This window comes from Myxocyprinus asiaticus, chromosome 12, assembly GCF_019703515.2.
Source record: "Myxocyprinus asiaticus isolate MX2 ecotype Aquarium Trade chromosome 12, UBuf_Myxa_2, whole genome shotgun sequence".
NCBI lineage: Eukaryota > Metazoa > Chordata > Actinopteri > Cypriniformes > Catostomidae > Myxocyprinus > Myxocyprinus asiaticus.
Window position 1 is genome coordinate 23764039 of NC_059355.1, and position 26191 is coordinate 23790229.

At 37.9% G+C, this 26191-nt stretch overlaps 1 protein-coding gene across 1 annotated transcript in view; it reads right to left on the reverse strand.

Moving 5' to 3' along the window:
• Nucleotides 1–26191, reverse strand: part of LOC127449636 (heparan sulfate 2-O-sulfotransferase 1) — a 146428-nt gene that overhangs the window by 19537 nt on the left and 100700 nt on the right. Inside the window, exon 2 of the mRNA XM_051713170.1 lies at nucleotides 9295–9533. Within this exon, the coding sequence (XP_051569130.1) occupies nucleotides 9295–9533 (239 nt within the window). The remainder of the gene's footprint in view (nucleotides 1–9294; nucleotides 9534–26191) is intronic.

Below are 26191 nucleotides of genomic sequence, written 5' to 3' on the forward strand. Positions count from 1 at the left end.
GGATTGTTTGAATAGCAGTGAAACACTTTATGATGTTTTCCTTTCAAACAAGGAGACAATCTTATAGTGTTTTCCATTTATATGAGCAGAGCGCTTTCACGCTGTTATGAGTGAAAAGGTGGATATAAAGTCATGAAAGGGGTCATGACATGAGGAATCAAATTTTCCTTGAGCTTTTGACATATAAGAGGTCATTGTGCTATAAATACATACTGTAAGTTTCAGAACTGAAAACTTCCTCCTTAATAGAAAAATAGCATTTATTTAAACCAGGCTGTAGAAACGGGGCATTTGGAATTTGTGGAACTTGTGACGTCACAAGGACCAAATACATCTGCATATGACTGCCTCCAGCAAGACATCAATGCCTATTTTGAGTCACTGCACCATTGGCCCCGCCCACTGGTGTTCACAGTCAGTCACAGATGAAGAGGAGAGAAGGCCTGTCATGGGAGATTCATCTACACCAAAGTGGACTTACACAGGACACCTTCATGTGCCTATCTGGATTTAAATGTTTTTCTACACTAGATGAACGGCTTTGACCATTATCATGCATCTTACGCCGCTTTTAAAAGATGCAATATCAAGTTCGAACTCTATATAGGAGACCTCCATTGTGCTTCATTCAGCTGCACTGTTTCCTGTTGTTTTGAAGGTACCCAGGATCATTTTTGCACCCATCTGTGCTATATTTAATTGTTGGTCTTTTGTAAGCATGCACTATATGGACATCTTCGATTGTTTTGATGAGTTCCCAGCGATGTGTGGTGCGTTTTAAGAGAGGTACAAGCGCAACTTTTAAAAACTTGTCTCATTCAGCTGCAGCCACTGACTGGGAGAAACACATGCAGTTCTGTGTGTAAACAAACATGGCAGACGTGAGATGTCGCTCCTGTAAAGACCTGCGTCTCTGCTTTGGCCTATTGAAGCACCCAACATCACCATGGACTGTATTACACTTATGTATTCAGAACATTTCAACATGGATTGTATGTTTTTGGCTCATTTCAGAGTGGATTGCTTGTGAACCAGTCACTATATGATTCAAGCTTTACAAAGGAGCTGAAAGATGTGGCAGTTAAACACTACCAGACCCATGAGTAAACAGTTTCATTCACAAATGTTTCAAATATCATGACTGTTTGACAGTTAATGTGCTTGAGTGAACATTTTGATACATTGAGATTAAATATGTTGGCAGTACGTTATGTTAACACTGAAATGTAGTTTTATGAACTATAATGTAAAGTTTGTTCATTTTCTTTAGATTGAGTTTCAAATATGGCTGCATTTGAGGGACTGCACGAAGTTAGCCAATCAGAACAGTGAGCGTCTTAAAGGGCCAGATAGCTTTAAACCGAGCTTTAAGACAGAGGGCCAGAGACAGGGTGGAAAAAGATCATATATTACTAAATTATGACCGTTATGGTGCAAAAAAACTTCACTGACATTATAAGTGGACCTCAGGGAAGATAATAAAATTATAAATAAAGAGAATATCATGACCCCTTTAAAAGACAGAATCCACATACGATCAGAAAAAGTTGTTGTGATATACACTCTGTGGGCTTTTAAAGTAAGTTTGGAGAAGCAGAAATAGTTAACCTTGTGTAAATTGTCATGTGAACATTGTTGGAAACTCTCAGAAAAGACCAGAAGACTTGGGTAAAGCTTCAGTAGGATTCTTTATTGTAGAAGATCAGGAGCGTCAGAACGTGCTCTCGCGCAGCAGTCTTCAAGTATGACTTAGGGAGGCATACATTGAATTTTATAGGCATTCGGGGGCAGTATTTCCATGTGGTTACAAAGCATTCAGGTGAAACCAAAACATCCAATGGGTGAAGACTCGGAATTCTACTAGCCCTAATCCAGTTAGCATAACTACAGATGACTTCATTATCATAGAAATAAGGAAGGGTCCATACCTATGGCAATGCATTTACATTTGACCCAGACATTGATTGAATCAAGAACAATGGCCACCAATTCACAGAATAGGGCTGGGGCGCCTAGAGCCATCACAGACAAAAGGTGATAGCCTTAGTTACATGAGAAACAAGTTTTCATTCACATACACTCTTGTTCAAGTGGACGAACTGGATGCAGCCATGTGTAGACTCTCACAGAATCACAATACCAAATACTTTGAAAACCCAATCCAGTGTGCAACACTTTAGTTTTTCATGTGATGTTATTTGAAAGACAGTGGACCACCTGATCTTATCGTGACACTTAAATTTGCAATCCCACAACATTAATCTTTATCCTAAGCTAAAATGCAATTTCTAGCCTTTTTACATGCACCTGTTACCAGGCATGATTGTATTTTTTCTATCAAGATATTCCACGTTTTATATATATATATATATATATATATATATATATATATATATATATATATATATATATATATATATATACAGTATATATATATATATATTATATATATATATATATATATTATATATACACTATATTGCCAAAAGTATTCGCTCACCCATCCAAATAATTGAATTCAGGTGTTCCAATCACTTCCATGGCCACAGGTGTATAAAATGAAGCACCTAGGCATGCAGACTGCTTCTACAAACATTTGTGAAAGAATGGGCCGCTCTCAGGAGCTCAGTGAATTCCAGCGTGGTACTGTGATAGGATGCCACCTGTGCAACAAGTCCAGTTGTGAAATTTCCTCGCTACTAAATATTCCACGGTCAACTGTCAGTGGTATTATAACAAAGTGGAAGCGATTGGGAATGACAGCAACTCAACCACGAAGTGGTAGGCCACGTAAAATGACAGAGCGGGGTCAGCGGATGCTGAGGTGCATAGTGCGCAGAGGTCACCAACTTTCTGCAGAGTCAATCGCTACAGACCTCCAAAGTTCATGTGGCCTTCAGATTAGCTCAAGAACAGTGCGTAGAGAGCTTCATGGAATGGGTTTCCATGGCCGAGCAGCTGCATCCAAGCCATACATCACCAAGTGCAATGCAAAGCATCGGATGCAGTGGTGTAAAGCACGCCGACACTGGACTCTAGAGCAGTGAAGATGCGTTCTCTGGAGTGACGAATCACGCTTCTCCATCTGGCAATCTGATGGACGAGTCTGGGTTTGGCGGTTGCCAGGAGAACGGTACTTGTCTGACTGCATTGTGCCAACTGTGAAGTTTGGTGGAGGAGGGATTATGGTGTGGGGTTGTTTTTCAGGAGCTGGGCTTGGCCCCTTAGTTCCAGTGAAAAGAACTCTGAATGCTTCAGCATACCAAGAGATTTTGGACAATTCCATGCTCCCAACTTTGTTTGAACAGTTTGGGGATGGCCCCTTCCTGTTCCAACATGACTGCACACCAATGCACAAAGCAAGGTCCATAAAGACATGGATGAGCGAGTTTGGTGTGGAAGAACTTGACTGGCCTGCACAGAGTCCTGACCTCAACCCGATAGAGCACCTTTGGGATGAATTTGAGCGAAGACTGTGAGCCAGGCCTTCTCGTCCAACATCAGTGTCTGACCTCACAAATGCGCTTCTGGAAGAATGGTCAAAAATTCCCATAAACACACTCCTAAACCTTGTGGAAAGCTTTCCCAGAAGTGTTGAAGCTGTTATAGCTGCAAAGGGTGGGCTGACATCATATTAAATCCTATGGATTAAGAATGGGATGTCACTTAAGTTCATATGCGTCTAAAGGCAGGTGAGCGAATACTTTTGGCAATATAGTGTATATATATATATATATATATATATGTATATGTATATATATATATATATATATATATATACACACACACAGTATATATATATATATACACACACAGTATATATATATATATATATACACACACAGTATATATATATATATATATATATATATATACACAGTATATATATATATATATATATATATATATATATACACACACACACACACAGTATATATATATATATATATATATATATATATATATATATATATATATATATATATATATATATATACACCTTCTAATAAGACCTTTGATATTAGGGCAAAGTTGTACAACAAAAATCGTATTCTTGATAATATTTATTGTATTGTTTTCCAATAAAAATATCTAAAAATCCTTAAAACATTATTGATACAGAATATTTACTTAAAATTGTTTTAGAAGCAACACAGCATAAGATATTTAGGATTTTTTTGGACAATGTATTTTTAATATAACAGATTTAATAGAACAGATTTAATAAATATATTCAATAACATCATGGATTCTATAAATTTTATTATAAAGTGAATTGTGTCTTACTGTAATGGCAGATTTTTTTTTTCACTTGTTATTAACTTGTTTATAGTCAAAACAAGTGAAAAGAATTCTGTTCTGAAGTAATCCGAAGTAATTAGATTACATTACTGACCTTGAATAATCTAACAGAATGCACTGCAAATTACATTTTATAGTGTGCATTCTGTAATCTGTAGTGGAATACATTTAAAAGTAACCCTCCCAACACTGAACGTATCCCACAATGAAATCTTCACTGTAATTAATGACTTAATATCTACCACGTCTTACACTTTACTCATTACATGACTGGACTGCCAAAAGTTTTTTATACAGCATTTCTTTTAACACACAAATTATATTTAAAAATGCACAATACCGTATAATATTCACAAAATGTACAAAATCATTCAATGTTTCAAAAAATGTCCTAGATGATAACTGAATGTCACACCCCAAAATAAACATGCAACTCTGCAGCACACTCTCTGAAATGTTTATCGTTGCATACACCAAGTATGTTAGCGTTGGAAAACTTTTTTTGTTTTTGTTTTTTTTTAATAGTAGGCAGTATAATTTAGTAATCCATTCTGAAAACAACCTTGGCCTACAGTACGTGTGGATGCATTACACCAGGGGTCCCCAAAATACGGCCAATGGGCTGAATACGGCCCTCCGAAATGTTTTGACCGGCCCGCTGAACCATGGCTTTCACACATTTTGACCAGCCCGCACTGGAACAGTGAGATTGCTTTGGTGGCTTTTCATGCTTGTAAAACTGACTATAACCTGAGCCAATAGCATTCGAGTGCGGGCTGTTAAGGAGTATATCATTGGTTTCACCCGCTAAACGAATACACCCCTTCACTGAGGTTTGAGTCTGTCGTTTGAGTCTGAACGAGATGAGACGTCTAATTTATGAAGGAACTGAATGCCAGGGTATCTGCAGGTTCGAAGGAATTAAATTTAAGACGTTTTAAGACTTTAAGACCAAACAAAAGAAAAATTTAAGACCACTTTCGCAATAATAAAAAAACACATTAAATAATTCATTAGCAGGTAAATACCAAACCACTGAGGCTACTTGGATGTCTCTGGACATGTTTTTTTTTTATTTTATTGTGCATTTATGTGTTTTCTTTTTTAAAACAAGTTAATACAACATTTAAACTCTAAATGAATTCATTAAGAATGCATGTAGCCTAAAGTATGTAGCCTATATTGTGACCCTTCTCTTTTGTTACTTGGCTTTCCAGTAAGACGTGACGCTATAGACCAATGCTTTGGCAACATCACCGCTTATATCAAAAACGGACGTAGTGGCAAAAACCATGCACAAAATGTAAACTTTTATTGGATTACATTGGGCTCACGTTGACTGCTGTGGCTTCAAGCCATCAACAGAGCTGACTGGACTGAGGAGATCATTTCAACTCACAACTTTGCAGCAAAAACTTATAGCGAACATGATTACATGTTTGTTATTAACTCATATCATTACAGTAATTGTATCGCTAAGAACATGTTTGTATTTATGATGGTTTTGTGTCATACTTTCATCTAATCCTCTAATCTGTCAAATCTAACAACAGTCAGCGGGCTTTCTGCCACCACTTTCTGTGCATGTGCTGACATTTTTGTAAACAAGAGGATTGGTCTACAGACCTTATTCACAGTAGTGCCATGTTTGATTTTAATGGGAATGGAAACGAGGCTGTGAGGGATAGACTTACCATCTCTTCAATGGCATGCATGGTATAAAGCTGTATAAAGCTCCTAGATCCCATCTGATTTTCCACAAAGTTTTTTGTCTACGGAAGTATCCTTGAAAATATATTTTTTCAGTGTTTTGAACGCGGAACGATCCAAAAACACTTTAAACTGCAGTATAGCCCACTGAAGAGACTGTGCGTCTATCCCTCACAGCCTCGTTGTCATTCCCATTAAAAATCAAAGATGGCGCTGCTGTGAATAAGGTCTAACGTGCTGAATAACATTTATATATTTTTTCTTGGCAGATACCTTTAACAAATACTTTAACAGGTAGTTAAATAGCAGTTCATTTAAAAATGAAATTTGTCATCACTGCTCACGCTAGAGTCTGTATGAATTTTTCTCTGCCGTGGAACAAAAAAGAAGAGATGTTAAGCAAAACGTTTAGTCTTTTTTTCATTCAATGAAAGTAAATGGTGACTGAAACTCCCTAATATCTCCTTTTGATATCCACTGAAATAAAAAAGTCATACAGGTTTGCAACAGCATGAAGGTAAGTAATGACAGTTTTCATTTTTGTGTGAAATATCTCAAGTAAAAGTCTAAACTCATCAGTTACCTTAAAAATGGCCGTTTAAAGTTGACAAGATGTATTGAAAATGTTACCAGTTATGAAAGAAAACTGTGCTGCATAAATAGTTATGATGTATATTGAAAACAGATTATATACAAATATTAAATATAGATAATATACCAGATGGCAGAGAAAATACCTGCTTATGTCAGATGGAGCTCTAGAGAGATGGAGATGAGAGATATGAACGTTTCATTCAACAAGAAAATGGGCCTGATGAATTATGAATAAAATGGAGAGATAAACAAATTATTACAATGGCATACAGACTTTATTGAAACTCAATTATTTCTTAGGCTAATATTGTCTTTTTTGTATAGCTTGATAAAAAGTCATGCTCAGCAGTTCACAATATGATAGATATTAGAGCCCGACCGATATGGGATTTTTTGAGACCGATACCGATTTTAGAGGGGGAAAATTCGCCGATTACTGATATGGTGGCCGATATAGTTAATTTTTGAGCTGGAATGAAAACAGATATTTTTTCTATGTGGATTGTTCACTGATTTTGCACCGATATGACTATGCAAAGATACTCAGAAGGCTGCTTTCTTAAACAAATATTTTTATCAAAGAATATTTTACATTATTATTATACATTGTCAACAAATTCTAGAAATGAACACTGAGAAAATAAAGAATAAATAAAAATAAAATAAACAGCTTAAAAAAAACATCAGTACTGTATGTTTAGTATCAGTTAGTTGCTGACCATTAAAATAAAGAATACATTCTTTACATTCTACATAAAAATAAAATAAATAGCTAAATAAACATCAGTACTGTTTAGTATCAGTCAAATGCTGACTATATTAATACAGCCGAGTCAAGATAAACAGAAAAGCAGCGGTGTTACACCGTATTCTGCTATACAAGTTCAGGGGAAACTTTCAAAAGGTAGAAAACCAGACTTTTAAATATGACATTTTATAAATGCAACAACTGGAATTGTTCGGTTGAAGGGGGTACCAAACTGTGAATCCTGAACTAAACAGTTTGGTGAATACATGTTTACACATTAGCTTCCACTCAGCTGACAAGTAATGAAAGTAGCTTTGTGGTTAGCTAGTTAGCTATAAGCTCGTCACGGAGAGTAAAAGATGGACCAGCATTCCGTCTCACCAACTAGGTAACAGCGTAGCATGAAATCAACACTCAACAGACACAATTCACCACCGCACCGTTATCTACTGAGCTGCAAAAAGATGCTCTGATGTTTACCTTTCAATCTGCTACATTACTTACTGCACTAACAAACTATAGCTGGCTAACAGCAAACAGATATGAGTGACATGGTTGTCAGGGACAGGGTTAACATTATATTAGTTATATTGAAAAGGCAAAATGATGGGGCCATTGTTTATTAACTTTCCAGTATGTATTTCAAAAACTAGTTAGCAACTTACCGTGAAGACATCGCTTAACACCGCACCGCTTAACTCCGCCCTGTCTGCAGAGCCACCGTCAGCTCAGCTCTGTAAACAATGGAGTCGGAGCATGCTCTGCTGGACAAACTACGTAATGACATCAATTCTAAAGCATTGTTTTCTGCATTATATGTTCTGAAAAAAAGTTTTCATATCTGCGCATATACGGCGATACCGATAGATACTAATAGATAGGCACTAATAGATATGCTTTGTTGTCATTTGTGGGGAAATGCTTATGATGCTTAAACACTGCAGTAGGGCTGCAACTAACGATTATTTTGATAATCGATTAATCTAATGATTATTAGAACGATTATTCGACTATACTGCGATTACTGCAACAATTAATCATTAGCAATTAACCGATTATTCAGCTTGTGCCCTGACTTAAAAGGTTGTATTTAAGCGTGCATACAATAAAGATTACAAAATCATCTTTTAAAAATACCTCTAAATGACATTCACTGAATTAAAGGGAAAAAAATACTTTTTATAAAGTTTAATACAGTAAAGAAATTCACCGCAAAACAACATATTGTTATCAAGTGGTTCTGTCTTGTTTTCCATTTAAAATGGTCCAAAAATCCTTAAAACAAGATACATTTACTTGAGAAGCAACATATAAGATATTTAGACTTATTTAATGAAAATTATTTAAAGAATGTCTCTTAAATAAGTGTATTTTTTATATAAGTGTATTTTTTCACTTGTTTACACTTCTGTGAGTGCAGTAAAGACAAAATATACTTATATTAAAGATCTAATCTCTAAAGGCAAGTCTAAATATATTATATGCTGCTTCTCAGGTGAATGCATCTTTTTTTAAAGGATTTTTAGATATTTTAAATATTAGTATTTTTTATATTATATTCAACATTCTCAGATAATTTTTTCTTCTACAGTATAGCTGCTAAAGAAAATGTATGTTGTTTCATTACAAGTTCTTTGAGCCAATGGATGGATCTACTGATGTGAGATGAAGCAGGCTAAAATATTTCACACAGATTTTTTAAATCATGTTCTGCAAATTGATTTTAATTGTAAAATTAATCCATATAAAAAAAGCAGAAGAATAATCTCTGTTACAAAAACAAACAAAAAACAAAGGCACAGTCTGGCCCCCCCATGAAAACATAGCTGAGTGACCTGGCCCTGGCAGCAAAAAGTTTGGGTACCCCTGCATTATACAGATACCATGCTTCAATAAAGTATCAACCCCCCTGGGTGTGTGCGATTTAATGGCCATGTTACCTGGTCCTGTAGGGACATGACTGGGTTGTTTTTGGTTGTGTTGATGTGGAGAACATGAAAGCGGTTCTTCCCGCACAAGTCATATGCGATGTTGGTGAAGGAGGTGCTTGCAGTCTTGGGCACCCGGTTATAGATGATAACCAGATCGTCACTATCAGCCAACGCTGGAGAGTCCCGTAGGTTGTCCCGCATCTGTCTCTGCTCCACCTCTTGCACCTCGTGTCTGGCCATGGTGCGCTCTGCAGGAGAGAGAAGCAAAATCACATTTACAGTCATGTTTTTGTCAAACAGAGACATATGGAACACGTTGTATGACTATGCTGTGAGTAACCTAACTTTAAGTCTCAAATATCACAATTTCACAACTGCAAGAATAGGGTGTATGGATGGATAGATTTGCACGAATATACATGTTTGAGTTAACAATTTTTTAATGTGCTTTTCCTTGAGTTAATATACAACATTTGCAACCATATATTTTGTTTTTATGTCTGTAAACTAACACGGAGTTAAACTTTATGAGTTTTATTTTAGTGTGAATGCAGACTTTTAGAGGGTAGAAAACAGATTGTGCAACAGTGTGTCAGGGAGAGAGCGCGAGACAGATACAGCCTATAAATTTGGGGCAGCTAAATATCTGTAAAGGTTCCCAGCAGGTCCCTTCAGCCACATGTTGATTTAAACAACAGGTAAACAGCACCAGGATTAAAAGCTTGAATAATGGAGCGAGAAAAGGAAACAAAGTAAGTGGTTTCGGCAGCAGAGTGAGTTGTATCTGCTTTATGTACTAACACTCTCAAGCACAATAACTCCACTGCCAGTATGAAGATGTCAGGAGAATTCCGCACCATAAACTCCCTCTTCTTTCTGTTTTTTCAATGGCCTACACCTTCAGAGACTGTAGGAAGGTTTAGAAATGACACCTTTTTTCTATTATTACATTATTATTAAGTTTTGAGCTGGTACTGCTCCTCACCCAGATAGCAATGTGACATTGATACAATGTTGATTTACTGTCCAAACCATAATTTTAGTTGAGATTGAAATTTCAAATGTTTAAAGTATGTTGGATCAACATTTAAATGTCAATGAAATCCAACAGCGCACATGGGTGATGACCTAGTTTCCATCCACTTTTTGCGCTGTTGTATTATCATCAAAGTGAAAATGCGTAAAAAAATGACACAATTTGCCGTCTTCTACCTGTTTCCATTCAAATGGCCTTTTATCGATAGAAATGGTGTGCGTGATGACATAATGCCTAAAAAAACAAAACACTTTGTCACATAAGTTTTGGTTTATCACAAAATAAATCTGCCCTTAAGCCATTTCTATACAGAAATATTGTGAATCCTATTGCCTCCCAGATGTCCCAATTTTTTTTCCCCCTGAGTTTTGGTAAAATGGGGAGAGTATTGAGACAATTAATTGAAATCAGCCAGCTTACTGTCATTTTAATTTCACAACAAAATGCAATCAGAAGATGAGGAATTGCAATCAAAAGGGAGCAGCTGCCCTTCTGATAGGGTGCCTATCGCAGGTTGCCACCGGTTCCGACCCAAAAGTGAATCGTCATGGCCCTGTTCAAGCTGGCAACCTGCACCAAGTAGTAGGGGAAACCTTCAGTCTTAGTATAAGGACAATCCATCGATGTGTTTATGCTGCGTGCACAGCTATTAAAGAAAAACTGATGTGGTGTAATATCAGGGTTTACATATGATACATTCTTGATATTCAATAAGCTATTTTGAACAATCATCTAATCTAAAGCATTGGCATCACAACTGCATTATGTCCCGCATATTTGTCCAGCAACTTTTAACGAACAACTGAACTTGATTGTCATCTAAAATTAATTTTAGCATCATAATGCAATTTACACTTTCTGAAGAAGCTCAGCAAATGCGATCCGCGGTAAAGAGGGTTAGATTTAAAATATTTAAAAGTTTTAAAATGTTCAAAAGCTAGTTTTCTGAAAGTGAACTCAGCATTGGACAAATTGTTCTGATATAGTTTATAGTCTTGAAAAAAGTGTAGAACATTCTGAGAATGTCATTCAGCCAACTTGTTTGGTCTACAGAACAGGGTAAGGCTAATTCAAGTTTGTGTAAAGACAAGGCAATTATATAGGCCTAACAATATTATTTTTTCATTTGGTAATTTATTTGTTTAATTTAATGCTTTATTCATTTGATAATTTATTTGATTTAATACAATGTTTTTCCAAAAACTAAACAATAATTATATAGAATTGGGCTATGTTAGTGTTCCAAAAAAGCACACTGATGTTTTTCTCCTAATATTGTGTATTTATTTTTTAATTTAAATCATCTTTGTGCATAGAAATTATATGTTTTTTGTATTGTTGGCTAATTCCATGACTGCCGTCTATTATTTTGAATGGTGTGGAAAAGCAACTTTAATAAATAAACGGATGGCTACCATGATTAAATTAAATTGGCCATTCATTTTTTCTCTGTGCATTTGTCGATGACAGAGGCATTAGAGATATTTGTGTTGGCACTCCTGGAAGTGTCGTGATGCAGATGTGTTTTGCAGCATCGGATCTGTGCAGGTATGCCGTTAAGACCAGTCCATAACAGTGCGAGTAATGCTTCATGTACAATAAATTGGCTTTCAACCATGTTGTCATGATTAACACAGGCTAACGATTGGGGTAAATTCTGTTATGTGACACTATATTTTTGCGTTAATGTCAGTTCTCAATAAAAAGTGTTTCCAAACCAGTTTTTCATGGCATTTGAAGTATCGACATAGAGTTTATGCGCTAGAGTTAAAAGGAAAAATATTATGTCAACACTTGTGAAATTCTAGCGATAATTTGCATTTCCATCAGCTATATTGGTAAACTTTTTGATGTGCTACACCTTTTTGTCACAAAAAAAAAAAAACCTTGGATGGAAAACATTGATTTGTAGTTGATGACCACAAGATCAAGCATGCTTCTCAGTGCTCTAATTGATGCTTCCTCGTTAGTGAGAAAACACAGGTGAATCCTATAAAGAAGTCTTACCCAGATAGCAAGGTGACATTGATACAATGTTGATTTTTCAGTTTAGTTGTGATTGAAATTTCAATGTTAAACATATGTTAGATCCACACTGAAATTTTGATGTAAGCTAACAGCGCACAAGGGTGATGACAGTGACACTGAACTAACGTTGATTTGTAGATGATGACCACAAGATCCTGTGTGCTTCTCAATACTCTAATTGAAGCTTTCTGGTAAACGAGAAAACACAGATGCTTTCTTTACGAAGTTTTATTTGTTGAACCACCTGATGCACTCACACAAATTCTCTGGCATGATTTCTTGGATTCTATTGCTGACAGTTGTTAAATACATTAATTTTAAAAAGTGTGTAAATACTTTGAAGAAGCATTTCCACATAGGCCTCTTAAAAATGCATATTGTTTTATCAAGATTTATTAGGAATGTCTTCATTGAAAAAAGTTCAAATAACATTATGGCATATTCCTTAAAGTACAGTAGTAATGCATTCTGAGCAAAATCATCAGTGATTGACGTCATTTAGAATTGACACTTGAGAGAGCGAGGATATTCTATTTGACACATGTACTACTTTATTTATTTTTATTCCGCAATTGTAAAGCATGTGTTGAAACTACTCTGTCGAACTCTACTGCAAATATAGGCTCATCCAATATGCTGCTACAATTAAGACTTATCCAGCTGTAGCTGATTGGGGATTTCTAGTACTCATGCCTATAAAAAGGTGGAGACTTTGGGTGGGCGGCACTTCCACTGTTTCGTGACCATGCTGTTAAAATGCTTCATGCTATTTTTTTTTTTCATCTAATAAACTTCTTTCTTAGAAAATTTCATGTATTTAAATACTTAAAAATAATAATAATAATACAATAAAATAATGATACACATTTAAGGAAATAAGAAGCACCCCATGATGGAGTGATTTTAAAAATACATTGATGTGTGGTTGACCGTGTGATCACCTGGGATCTGGAAAGGACCAACCTAGTGCCTCACATCTTTGGAGTTATATCAGGTAAGGAAAGGACTGAATTTGTATAACAATGTTTCAATGATGGATTGTGGCAAACTGATCATTAATGAATAGTTTTATAACAGTTTGTTTATACCCAGCATTGTGTGAACTGCCATAAAATACCAAAATGAAGTGACTAGGTACTATTGCTAGGTGAACTAGCCAACTTTAAGCGACTTTTCATGTTGAATTTTATTTCATAATTGTCTGTTGCCACACTGCACATTTTGGATGTTTTTCTGTTCTGACACCAATTAAGGTCTGAGAGCCTCTACTAACAACGAGTGGAATCAGGTGTATTCAACAAGGGAGACATCCAAAATGTGCAGGACTTGGGGTCCCTAGGACTGGACTAGCCAACCAGATCAATTGTCAAAAGTGACACCACAGGACAAATGACATTTCTATTCCATTCCGTTGATCTTAATCGTACTGTTTTTTTTTTCCTTTTTTTTTTTTTTTTCTTCTTTTTGTTCTATTCTGTTTTAGATGACTTGATTCAGCAAATGAGTGTGGGAGCAGCTCCTCTGGTGCCTCCAGCAACAACCTTTCATTTTTACTGTTATTACTTTTGTGAGGAAGATAAATAAGCTGTATAAACTATGTGAAAGTTGTTTTTATAAAACAGTTTTTTGCCAAATGTCTTGAGTCTTTGATACTTCAATGTCGTTTCAACACTAACGCAGGTACAAAGGTGATGTAGAATCAACATCAGATTGCCATGTTAATTCAATAAAGTATATACTGATGTTTGGTTGAAATTTCCATGTAGTTTCAACAAAAGTAATGCAGAATGAACATCCTCTTGTAATGTTAATTCAATGCCATTAAGGTTTGACGCAACAACTTTGATTTAGCATTGTGTCAATGGGCGCTTGATATCTGGGCATCATCTCTTAATAGTTTATTACTTGCAGTAGCAGATGCCTTATTGTTCTAATATTAAAGCTGAGCCATATTTTATTTTATAGCCATTCAATTACAGTGTGGGAGGTTCAGCAGTTTGCAAGCTGGAGACTTTGATGACATAAAGACTACGCAGGGTAATCGCAGAGACATTTACACAGCTCAATTCAATTTGAAAAGAAGAGTTCAAGATTTCTTAGGTAAATCTAACTGCATGAATCATAATTCATGAAGCATAGAACACCTACGCTCCCGCTCAAATGTGACTATTTGTGTGTGTATATACTGTATAAGGTAGGGTAAACCTCAGAAAAAAGAAACCTTAGACCAAATAGCAAAAAAAAAAAAAAATCTAAATTTAACAAGTGTGGCTTCCAGGTTGCATACGCAAATGCACTCCAAGGTACCATGACAAGAAAGGAAGAGTAAACCTTTCTTTTTTTTCCTTCAATTAGAAAACCTTGTAGTTAAATTAGCTGAAAGAGACCGCAGAATTCATACAGAATCATCTCAAGCATCAGAGCTATTTCAGTGAGCATGGTTAAACTATTATCACCAAACTCAGTTTCAGGGCAGTTCAAGCAGGTCACATGAGTCAAGCTCGCAATCAGCTGATGCTCAGCTGATCATGACGTCTACCAATACAATTCAGACACTTATTAGAGTGGTCCTATTTAAGTCTTCCATTTATTCATTGCCTTAGCTTCCTTTCCATTGCATGGTGCAAGCTGCACTTAACGCCCTCCTCCATCCCCAACTCCACATTGCAAGGCAGCTTTGCTTTTTATTTTTCTCTACATCTGTCTCATGTTCTGTGCTCTAAGACTACAATTGTTTGCCAGTTTGGAATTCCAATCTTCAATGTGTTATTATGCCTTGTTCTTGATTTTTTGAAGTTCTTTAAGTGTCAACTTAATCTATTATGCAATGAAGGATTGTACCATGTTGTACTGACAGGATGGAACAATGTCATACTAATTCTGCTGGATCTGTTCTTTTAACCATGGATTTTTGTATTTTTATTTTCTGCACTCCCTGCTCTGTCCATGCATGGCTGCATGGATGGGAGGAGAGTTTGCTCTGAACAGAACCATACCGCCATCACTAACAGATTGCATTAATTGTGAAAAATTGAGTAAAGTATTCATTCAAGTATTCAAGTCAAGTATTTATTTGAAGGAAGTGGTCCTGACTGAAATGAGTCTTATGTGCTGTGTAATAATGGAGATGTGTGCACAGCAAGCCTAAAAACAAAAAAGACAAACAAAAATTGCTAAAAACCCCTCCCCAGTCATTTCGGTGTGTCACACGTTCATTTCAATGCAGCAATTACACAAAGCTCAGTCTGCTAATAGACTCATCAGTCTTTAACAGTGCACGCCTACCAGTGCATAAAATAAGCCACTTAAAATATTGATCAAATCTTAACAAGCCTCCATGCATCACCTGTAGTACTCTAAACCGTCCTTTACTGGTGAGGACGCTAACCCCACTCAGTCTCAAAACTATCCACACTGCAAGCGAGTGACTCATTACAAAACTAGAGCGTTCCACTTAATATTAACAAATATTTCTAGACAAGAGGTGGGCACCTAACGATTAGATTCTGGAAGCCATGGTCTGATTCAAAACGATTAGGAATGTCATAAAATATTGATACATCGATTAATGATCAGCATTATTTTCTCGATACTTTTTGAGGCATCAATACATTACCATTAGCCGACATTTAAATTAGAAGCCTAATTTGTTTGCTTTTCAATTCACAGTTGGCCTTCCATTTAATGTAGTTGGCATAATAGCTTTGGGAGACCACAAGGGGGTGATATATAATTTACTGTACTTAATACTGAAGCCGGTCAAACACCAGAGCTGCGTCCTGGATAGAACAAGGTACAGGTATCGCACACAGAACACATCGGTGTGGTGCAAGTGGCAGTTCAAAGTTGTGAATAAAGTCACCATACACACAAATGTTACAAAGGTTTTTGTACTTCCAAAATGAACAATGTGATGTTGATGAGTTTGCAGTTTAGTGTATGGAACTGTTGTAAGTGTGCAAACTGATCAATTAGAAATGGTAATGTTTATTATGCAATTTCTCTGTATGTAGGCTTGAAAAGTATTCATTCATGCTGTCAAACCACAAAAAGACATACTTGTAACTGAAAATACATTGTGTTTGCTATATGAAAGATACATATACACAATATATCATCCAGCAATGGCAAGAGTAAATAATATATGTCCTTTGATAATGATTTGGGTCGAATTTCATGGAAAACTATGCGCTCCATTGCGCTGCAGAATTCTAAGCATCCTCCAGAGCTGTAGCTAGGCGTAGCGGACAGATGGCGAGTGACGGTGGCGGTAGTTGCATACCTTCATAAAAAATAATTGTTTCTAATTTTAGAACACGCTATGTTGTCCACCAGACGTGTCCGGTGTGCAACCCCCTATAAGTTACCCTGCTGCTTACATTTTCCCAAAGTTGTGTTGAGAAATATGAGACAAAGACTATTGTACTATGAGTTAACATTGTATATACTGTTATATATAACCTAATATATATAGATAATCATCAGGAAAGTTTTCTGATTAACGATGTGTGAAATAGGCATCAAATCCAAGCCTAGTAAAAATCTTTGTTGAGTTTAAGTGCTAAATTATGTGAGAAGATTCTGAATAAAAGCTGTACTAAAATATGCTATCTCTGACCTGCCAATAAAAATCAAAATCAAATCAAATCACTTTATTGTCACACAGCCATATACACAAGTGCAATGGTGTGTGAAATTCTTGGGTGCAGTTCAATAGGCAGATATGTGCAGTAAAAACTAAAACTAGAAGTTTCTCTTCCAGGAATACGGACCAAAAATATTGATGACTCATCTTGCACTACACAGGTACAAACAAATGCTCTCTAGAATGAGAATTACCCTCTTCCTAATACCACCTACAAACGTCAAGCTAGTGAAAATCAAGGTTCATGGCTGTGAAGTAACCAATACGTATTGGCGTTTTTCTTTAATGGATGAGCTCTTCGATAAATCCTGCCCCTTCCAATAGGAAATACGTCCGCACAGGAAACAAAACTAAATTCATCAAGCCACTTTTTGGGGACATTAAATAGAATAAATGATAAAATATTGGCTGGTTGTTTTCTTTATCAGCATTTTTGACCATGGCAATTAAAATGATCTGAAGGCTCACTAGTATGTTTGTTTGCACAGTGTAAGGGCACATTTTTACTGAATAAATGCCACTGCAGATACGCCCTTTTTACTCTCATCTGTATCTGTAATGCTTTTGATTTATGTGTATGCTTTTTATATATATATATATATATATATATATATATATATGTCCAGAATTAATGTATTTAAAATTTTAATTATGAACTTCAGTGATTGACCCATAATTGTTTTAGAAAGAACCGCAATGCACCAGTGAATATTTTTTTTTTTTTTTTGCTTTTATAATGCAATCATGGTCTGCTGGGAGCTCATTAAAGTCTATGAGTTTCTCTCTCCATCTCCCTCTCTCTCTGGTTTCACTCTGCACAGAAGGGGGCAGCAGCCGTGTAAACGGCAGGTACTCTGGGAGGAGTTTTTCTTGCAGAGGAGAGTGTTTCCTGGAGGTCTGTCTTCCACAAATCATATGCTAGACAGAACTGATCAGCTGCTCTCTTTACCTCTCTATGTCTGCACAAATCATCAGAGGAGCTAGAAGATGCTTGGATCATTGTGAGATAAGAGTGCAATGAATGATAGGGAGATAAAACAAACAGGAAAAAATTATATAACTCCTACTGAAGTTATTTTTAGTGTGAATTATTAATGTAAACTATAATCAGTGTACTGTTCATCTCCATACCACTGTATGTATTGTGTAGGGATGCACAGAGACTGACAAATCATAATACCCCATAATGCTAAAGCAAAAAACAGATTTTTGATATTATAAAAAAATAAAAAATAAAAATGAAATATCACATTGACAAGTATTCAGACACTTTGCTATGACACTTGAAATTTAGCTCAGGTGCATCCCATTTCTCTGGATTGTCTTTGAGATGTTCTTACACTTTGACTGGAGTCCACCTGTGGCAAATTCAACTGATTGGACATGATTTGGAAAGGCACACACCTGTCTATATAAGGTCTCACAGCTGAAAATCCATATCAGAGCTGCCTGCAGAGCTCAGAGACAGGATTGTGTCGTGGCACAGATCTGGGGAAGGCTACAAAATTCAACTGCACTGAAGGTTCCCAAGAGCACAGTGGCCTACAAAATTCTTAAATGGAAGAAGTTTGGAACAACCAAGTCTCTTCCTAGAGCTGACCGTCTGGCCAAACTGAGCAATCGAGGGAAAAGGGCCTTGGTAAGAGAGGTGACCAAGAACCCGATGGTCACTCTGGTTGAGCTCCAGAGATCATGTGTGGATGGAGTGCCGTGAATGTCAGTTGGTAAATCAACCGGCCACCCCGAAAGTGCCATTGCGCCCTCTACCGCTAATCGAGGTCCCCTTTGAAAAAATTGCCATGGACCTCGTTGGGCCATTAGAATGGACTGCACGTGGGCATCGCACTGTATTAATTCTGGTGGACTATGCAATGTGATATCCAGAAGCAGTGCCCCTGCACAACATCTCAGCACGTAGTGTTACAGAGGCACTCTTCAGAATTATCTCCCAAGTAGGGATTCCAAAAGAAATCCTCACTGATCAAGGCACTACATTTATGTCACGAACGTTATATGAACTGTACGAATTGTTAAGTATTAAATCGATTCACACCAGTGTTTACCACCCACAAATGGATGGGTTGGTGAAACGGTTAAAAAAAAATAAAAATATGATTCATAAATTCGTACATGAGGATGCTAGAAATTGGGATAAGTGGCTCGATCCCCTGTTATTTGCAGTGCGAGAGGTCCCACAAGTCTCCACAGGGTTTTCCTCATTCGAGCAGTTGTGTGGGCATCGGCCACGCGGTGTGCTCAATGTCATACGGGAAGCTTGGGAAGAGGGACCTTCAAACAGCAAAAATGAAATTCAGTACGTTACTGATCTTAGAGCAAAACTCCACACTATGGGTCAACTAACACAGGAGAATTTGCTCCATGCTCAGGAATGTCAAAGCCGACTGTATGACAGGGGCACTCCACTATGGGAATTCGCACTGGGAGATAAAGTGCTTGCATTACTGCCCACCTCAAGCTCTAAATTACTTGCCAAATGGCAAGGGCCCTTTGAGGTCACACGGCGAGTCGGAGATCTCGATTATGAGCTTAGGCGAACGGACAGGGCATGTAAAATTTACCACCTCAACCTCCTAAAATCGTGGAGGGAGGTGGTCCCTGTGGCCTTGGCGACGGTAGTCCCAGAGAGGGCAGAGCTCAGGCCGGAGGTGACTCTCCAACCTAATTCATTCACCCCGGTCCCGTATGGAGACCACTTCTCACCAACGCAGCTCACATACATGGCTAGATCCAAAGTACTTAAGTGAGTTTCTGTTATGCTATAATCCATCGCGCTCATTATGATCGCAAAACTTCGGCCTGTTAACAATACTGAGAAAGGGGGGCCTGGGTAGCTCAGCGAGTATTGACACTGACTACCACCCCTGGAGTCACGAGTTCGAATCCAGGGTGTGCTGAGTCACTCCAGCCAGGTCTCCTAAGCAACCAAATTGGCCCGGTTGCTAGGGAGGGTAGAGTCACATGGGGTAACCTCCTCGTGGTCGCTATAATGTGTGGTTCTCGCTCTCAGTGGGATGCGTGGTGAGTTGTGCGCGGATGCCACGGAGAATAGCATGTGCCTCCACACGTGCTACACCTGCGTGGTAACACACTCAACAAGCCACGTGATAAGATGTGCAGATTGACTGTCTCAGACGCTGGATTGAGGCGAGTCACTACGCCACCACGAGGAATTAGAGCGCATTGGGAACTGGGCATTCCAAATTGGGAGAAAAGGGGAGAAAAAAAACAATACTGAGAATATCAAAATCCACAAAATGAGGGAGATCATTTTCATATTTGGCTCCTAAACTATTGAATAGTCTTTCTAGCAGTGTTTGGAACTCAGACACACATTCTCAGTTTAAGTCTAGACTAAAGACTTATCTATTCAGCAAGGCATACACCTAATTTATCCCTTAATTCATAGCTATGCTGCTTTAGTTAGGTCTGCCAGAACCGAAAACTTCTCTTATTCTTTTACCCTGCTTTAAATTGAATGGAATCTACGCTCATTTTATTCTATTTCTTTCCCTGTCTATGTATTTCTTTTCCGAGGTAACCAGAGCCTGCCAGATCCATCTCCGGTCCTGCCTAATGTCCGATTCCCACTGTGTCGCTGAGTGATGTCCAACTGCAGCATGTGCCAGCCAGACTTCACTTCAGTCTACTAAGACAGACTTCGCAGAGGATGAATTGATGCAAACTAAAAGACATGGGATTCTTCATGAGCCACTGTCTGAAGTATGGGCTCAGGATGGAGTTCACCAAAACTACCTGCGATAAGCTTCCAGCTGGACTGCGATGCCCCTCACTGAATGATACATATATCAACTTGGTCAAAGGAGGGACAACACTCTCTTGAACTACATAGAAAATTAATTAACCACTAAAAAATGCCTTTATCGGCCAAAATTAAAGGACAATTCATCTATGTGTATTTCCCCAGTTAATTCTGGAAGACTTCAAGGACTTTAACACTAAAACTTATAGTTCACATAAAATAATTTTGTTTAATCACTGACCCACAACACTTACGGAGTTTACTCATTTTAACCACTAATAGTTCCAAACAACTAATATTGGCATTATATTAATTCATTTTCTGTTATAGCATAATTTCATGTACAGCTGCTTTGAAACAATGCCTGTTGTAAAAAGCACTATACAAATAAATTTGACTTGACTTGTCACATCATACCCAAAACGAATTAAGGCTGTAATCGCTGCCAAAGGTGCGAGTTAAGATACTGAATACTTATGTCAATGTGATATTTCAGTTTTTTATTTTAATAAATTTGCAAAGTTATCAAAAATCTGGTTTTTGCTTTGTCATTATGGGCTATGGAGTGTAGATTGATGTGAAAAAATTATAATTTAAAGCATTTTAGCATAAGGCTGCAACATAACAAAATGTGAAAATATGAAGAGGTCTGAATACTTTCTGAATGCACTGTACATCTGAGATGTTGTTCGTGAGTAGAGCTCAAATACTGTGCACCGCGTGAAGGCTGAAAATATAAACAAGTGCATCACCAGCTTGCCCGTGCTTGTGTGTCAACAGAGCAGCGCCATTCACTGATACACTGGCGCAGCGCGTGCATACATACTTATTAAACGCAGCCTTTTGCAATTCACAGAGCTATCGCATGTCTTTAAGTGGCTTTAAATAAAATGCACGAGTCATATTAACTACTTTATGTTTTTATGATTCCTTTATGTCATTTTTGGAGCTTGACCGTAACAAACATGACTAACACACAGTATCAGATTTGGATCAGCCTCGTTGGACCGATACCCAATCTGTCTAAAAACGTCAGTATCGGAGCAATACCGATACAGGTATCAGGTCGGTGCATCACTAGTAGTGTGTACGTAATTCAAATGGGTAGTGTGACTTAAGGCTACGGTATACTTCACTTTCCCACATGCCATGTCACAAGGTCGATCGCTCAAGCCTTTAAAAGTATAGTTGTTTCACTGCAAGCCTGTACATGCTCGATGCATGCTTACCAAGAATGCTTTGTGATACTCTTAGTACATGGAGCTGCAGGCGCATAAATGCAAACAACATGCACCAGCACGGACAGTCCATATGTCTAAAAAACTGGGCTGCACAAGGAACATTTTGTGCATAAAGTACTAATGAATAAATTTGTGTCAAGCGCACCATGCACGGGATGTAGCGGCATGGAACTTTGCTTTATACATGGGAAACAATCATATACAGTACTTGGGCTTTTAGTGGCTAAAGATTTGGACTGGAAGCTGAAAGATTGTCCCCAGATATGTAAAAAAAAAAATTTTTTAAATCCTATGTGCACCAATCCTGCCTAAATATCCTCCTCTATCACTTGCTGAAGTTTTAAACATTTATCCATTACATTCACATAGGGGCTCCATGCCATTGTGAAAAATCCCGAAAGGATCTCCAGTAATGATACAGTACTTCTCAGAGCAATGTGTATACATACCAGGGGTGAAACTGACCATCAACACCAATCATAGCTAAACCTTTTCCTGCATTAATTTTTTATATATCTACTTGAGGTCAGACCTTAAGGGTATGTTCACACTTGTAGTTCGGTTCTCTTGGTCTGGACCAAAAAGGAAAATTATACATTTAGTCCTGGTTTGCTTAGTGTTCACACTGGAATTTTTAACACCGAACATAAAGATACAAAACAAAAGGCATCAGGAAAAAGTCACAACCTGATTGGTCAGCTTTTATAACGTATATTTTGCGACGGAACTTGCCGAACATCCAAAACAATGCTGGCTGCTGGGCGAAATGCGCTCATTAGATTCATAGATGTATATATGGTGGTATTTTTACCAGCGGAGAACAAACGAAGAGCTAATAAAATGTGTAAAGGAGTCAAAACAGTTGTGTTGCACACACAAACGAAGATATGCAGCAAGGACGGCTGTTGGCGGTTCAGACTCCTGTACCGAACTGCAATGGGCAACATAGCTCCTATGATGAGAAGAACTAGGTATGCTTGAGGTCAGTATTAGGCAAATTACTTCCTGTTTTTGGTCCATTTATGTGTCTTTGGTGTATGTTGAGTTCATATATCAATCGTACCGCACCAGAGTTCATTTGGAAGTGGACCGAGACCCACTATTCAGGCGGTCTCGGTCCGCTTGTTTGGTGCGCACCAAGGTTCAGATGGCAGCATTCACACTTGTTCAAATGAACCACACTAACAGAGCAATCGCACCAGAGTTTGTTTTAATCGAACCAAACCTGCCAAGTGTGAACACACCCTAAGAGTTGTGTGAGTCCTCTGTAGTTGAACAAGATGTTTTCAAATAGAGAAAAAACTGCTATGCAGAGGTGGATATCACTAAAGCAAGTAATATTCAAGAAATCTTTGCACCTGATCTTCAAGGATGGAACAAACTCTACAAGAAAGGAACAGTCATGCTGAGGGGATAAGAGGAACAGAGAGATCTTTCAAACTGCTTTAATAATGACTCATTTGCATGTATATCTACCCTACAGCTATGCCCTATCCATTACCTTTATTGAATATCCCAATTCAGTACCTTTCCACAAAAGAAAAAGCACCAGAGAACTTATATGCAGTTATGGTTGAAAAGATGCCACTATCAAGTGTTTAGCTGTGGGAATTTGAGCCGTTGATGTTCTCATGGGGCAGAACAGAGATGCAGCATTTGAGTCATCTCAGGTACAAGAGTAGCAGGCAGAACCCTCATGTGTGCTTAGAATAAAAGGTCTGTGATCAGCAATATAACATTCAAGCTATGCTTAAATCCACAATATAGTTACAGCTACGATGCAAAAAACCAGTTCACCATATCACCGCTCAGCACCCATAGCTGATTTTTGGTGTGTAGCAACTTTGTGTCATGTCAGAGACTACATTGTGTACCTGAATGGTGACACTTAATTAATGTGCTTAATAAAGTAATGTTTGACAATGACAATGTGCAATAATTATGTGTATTATGCAGTAACAGTTTTATAAAAGCAATAAAGGCACTTGAGGCCATGATAAATTGTGAATTAATTAACTGCTGTAGTGCAGACACAATGCACAATAATACATTTTAGCTGTGACTATATTCACATTTAACATCACACAGGAAATTAGCATGTTGATTCTGAAAGTTCATGTACTTTGAAATCAACCCCAAGCAGAATTAATAACTAGTGCCATCCCCCATCTAGGGCTGCACAATAATAATAAAAAAAAAAAAAACAGAAATTACAATTCACTGATTCTTGAGATAAGGGACAAAACATGTCCTATATACAAAAGACCTTTTTATGTTAAAAATCAATAAATTCATAATAATAAAGTTACTGGAAAAGTTCAATCTAAAAGGAAATGTGTAAATAATTTCATTATAATTTTTAAAAGAAATGCACGCTCTATACTTGGAAGCACATGTAACTTAACCTATCCTCAGCAAGAGGTCCACAATGTTAAACTGCCAAACAAAGTGTTTCAAAATGCAACAAATTCATAAATACAAATATCAAATTAAAGGTAGGGATCCGTAAGATATCAAACAATTCAAATGTTAATTTTGTGTCAAATCAAATCAAATGTGTCCTCACTTTGCGTCAACTCCGTCAGATTTTTTTTATTAATCCTGAATGTGGCAGGGCGGAGGGCAAGGCCGGGTCGTGATTCTACACACCCGGCTCCTAATCAGGCTGATTAGCCCGAGAAGGATAAAGGCCGACTTGAGACGGCAGTGCGAGAGAGAGTGAGTTACGGACAGCTGTCTGACACCTGTGTGTGCATTTGTGTCTTTTGGTTTAAGTTCATTATTAAATTATTTATTTTGTTAAGCTGGTTCTCGCCTCTTCCTTTCCATTGATGTGTTACACTGGTGCCGAAACCCGGGAAGGAGGAGGGATGTGCCGTAGTAGAGTCCTCGCCACTACCATCCACCCCAACGGAGCATCTGCGGCCATCCGCCGGGGGACGGAGGAGGCCGGCCACCTGAAAGCGGAGGAACGGCCGCCGACCGCGAGGGGAAGAGGGGCTCCTAACCGACCGCCTGGAGCGGGAGAACTGCTGCCAGGGGTGGGGGAGACCCTTCCGTCCACCGAAAAACACGGCGGGGCGTTCCGTCCACCAGGGGCCAGAGGACTGCCTCCGATCCGCCCGGGGAGGTGTGGCTGTCGTCCACCAGAGGGTGGAGGAGTGGCCGAGGACCAGGCTACAGCGTATCGGAGAACCGGCAAGTTAATTTTTTTTTCTCTCTCTCTCTCTCCTCTCTCTCTCCCGCTGCCACTCTGTGTTGGCCTTTTCCCTCTCTTTTTAAATGTTTTTGTTATGGCGTGTAGGTGCCACCTTTTTTTTTGTTTCCCTCCCCGTACGTCATGCCGGGTCTCCCCGGCCTGAGAGAACGGGGGAGGAATGTGGCAGGGCGGAGGGAGGGACCGGGTCGTGATTCTACACAGCCGGCTCCTAATCAGGCTGATTAGCCCGAGAGGGATAAAGGCCAACTGGAGACGGCAGTGCGAGAGAGAGAGTGTTACGGACAGCTGACCGACACCTGTGTGTGTTTGTGTCTTTTGGTTTAAGTTCATTATTACATTATTTAAATTGTTAAGCCGGATCTCGCCTCCTCCTTTCCATTGATGTGTTACACTGAATAAGTCAGACAATGTCATGGTCAGCTATAACGGAGTACCCCTTTCCCACTTCCTGCTCGTGGTGGATGCAAAAGTAGGACACGTGGTCTGGCAAGTTTTATTTTTTATCTTTTAAACAAACAATATTCAAGTCTCCAGTCACAGCTTCAACATGTCATAATTTGTGATAATGTGATCATTTCTGCTAAGAATTGTGGAATAATTTTGCCATTTTACTGTAGGTTAAAGAGGCAGCTTTGACTGAGAAAAAAAAAAATGGCTCCAGTGTACAACATGGTTAAGATGGAAAAATATTTCATTTTGTCAACTCTGTCAGAATTTTCAGAATAGTGTGAAAACAGAAATATATATTATATATATAGAATGTATTTTATCACTTAACTCCTTTATTCAACAACATTAGATAATTAAATAATTTACACTCTCATTGGATGAATCAAATTAAAATAGCATGCTTTTAGCGTGTCTTTCGGAGTTGACACAAATAACAGTAAGATCTACGTTCTCAAGAGAATAAGTCAATTTTCTGAAAAATAAAGTGTTTTGATAAAAACCTGTT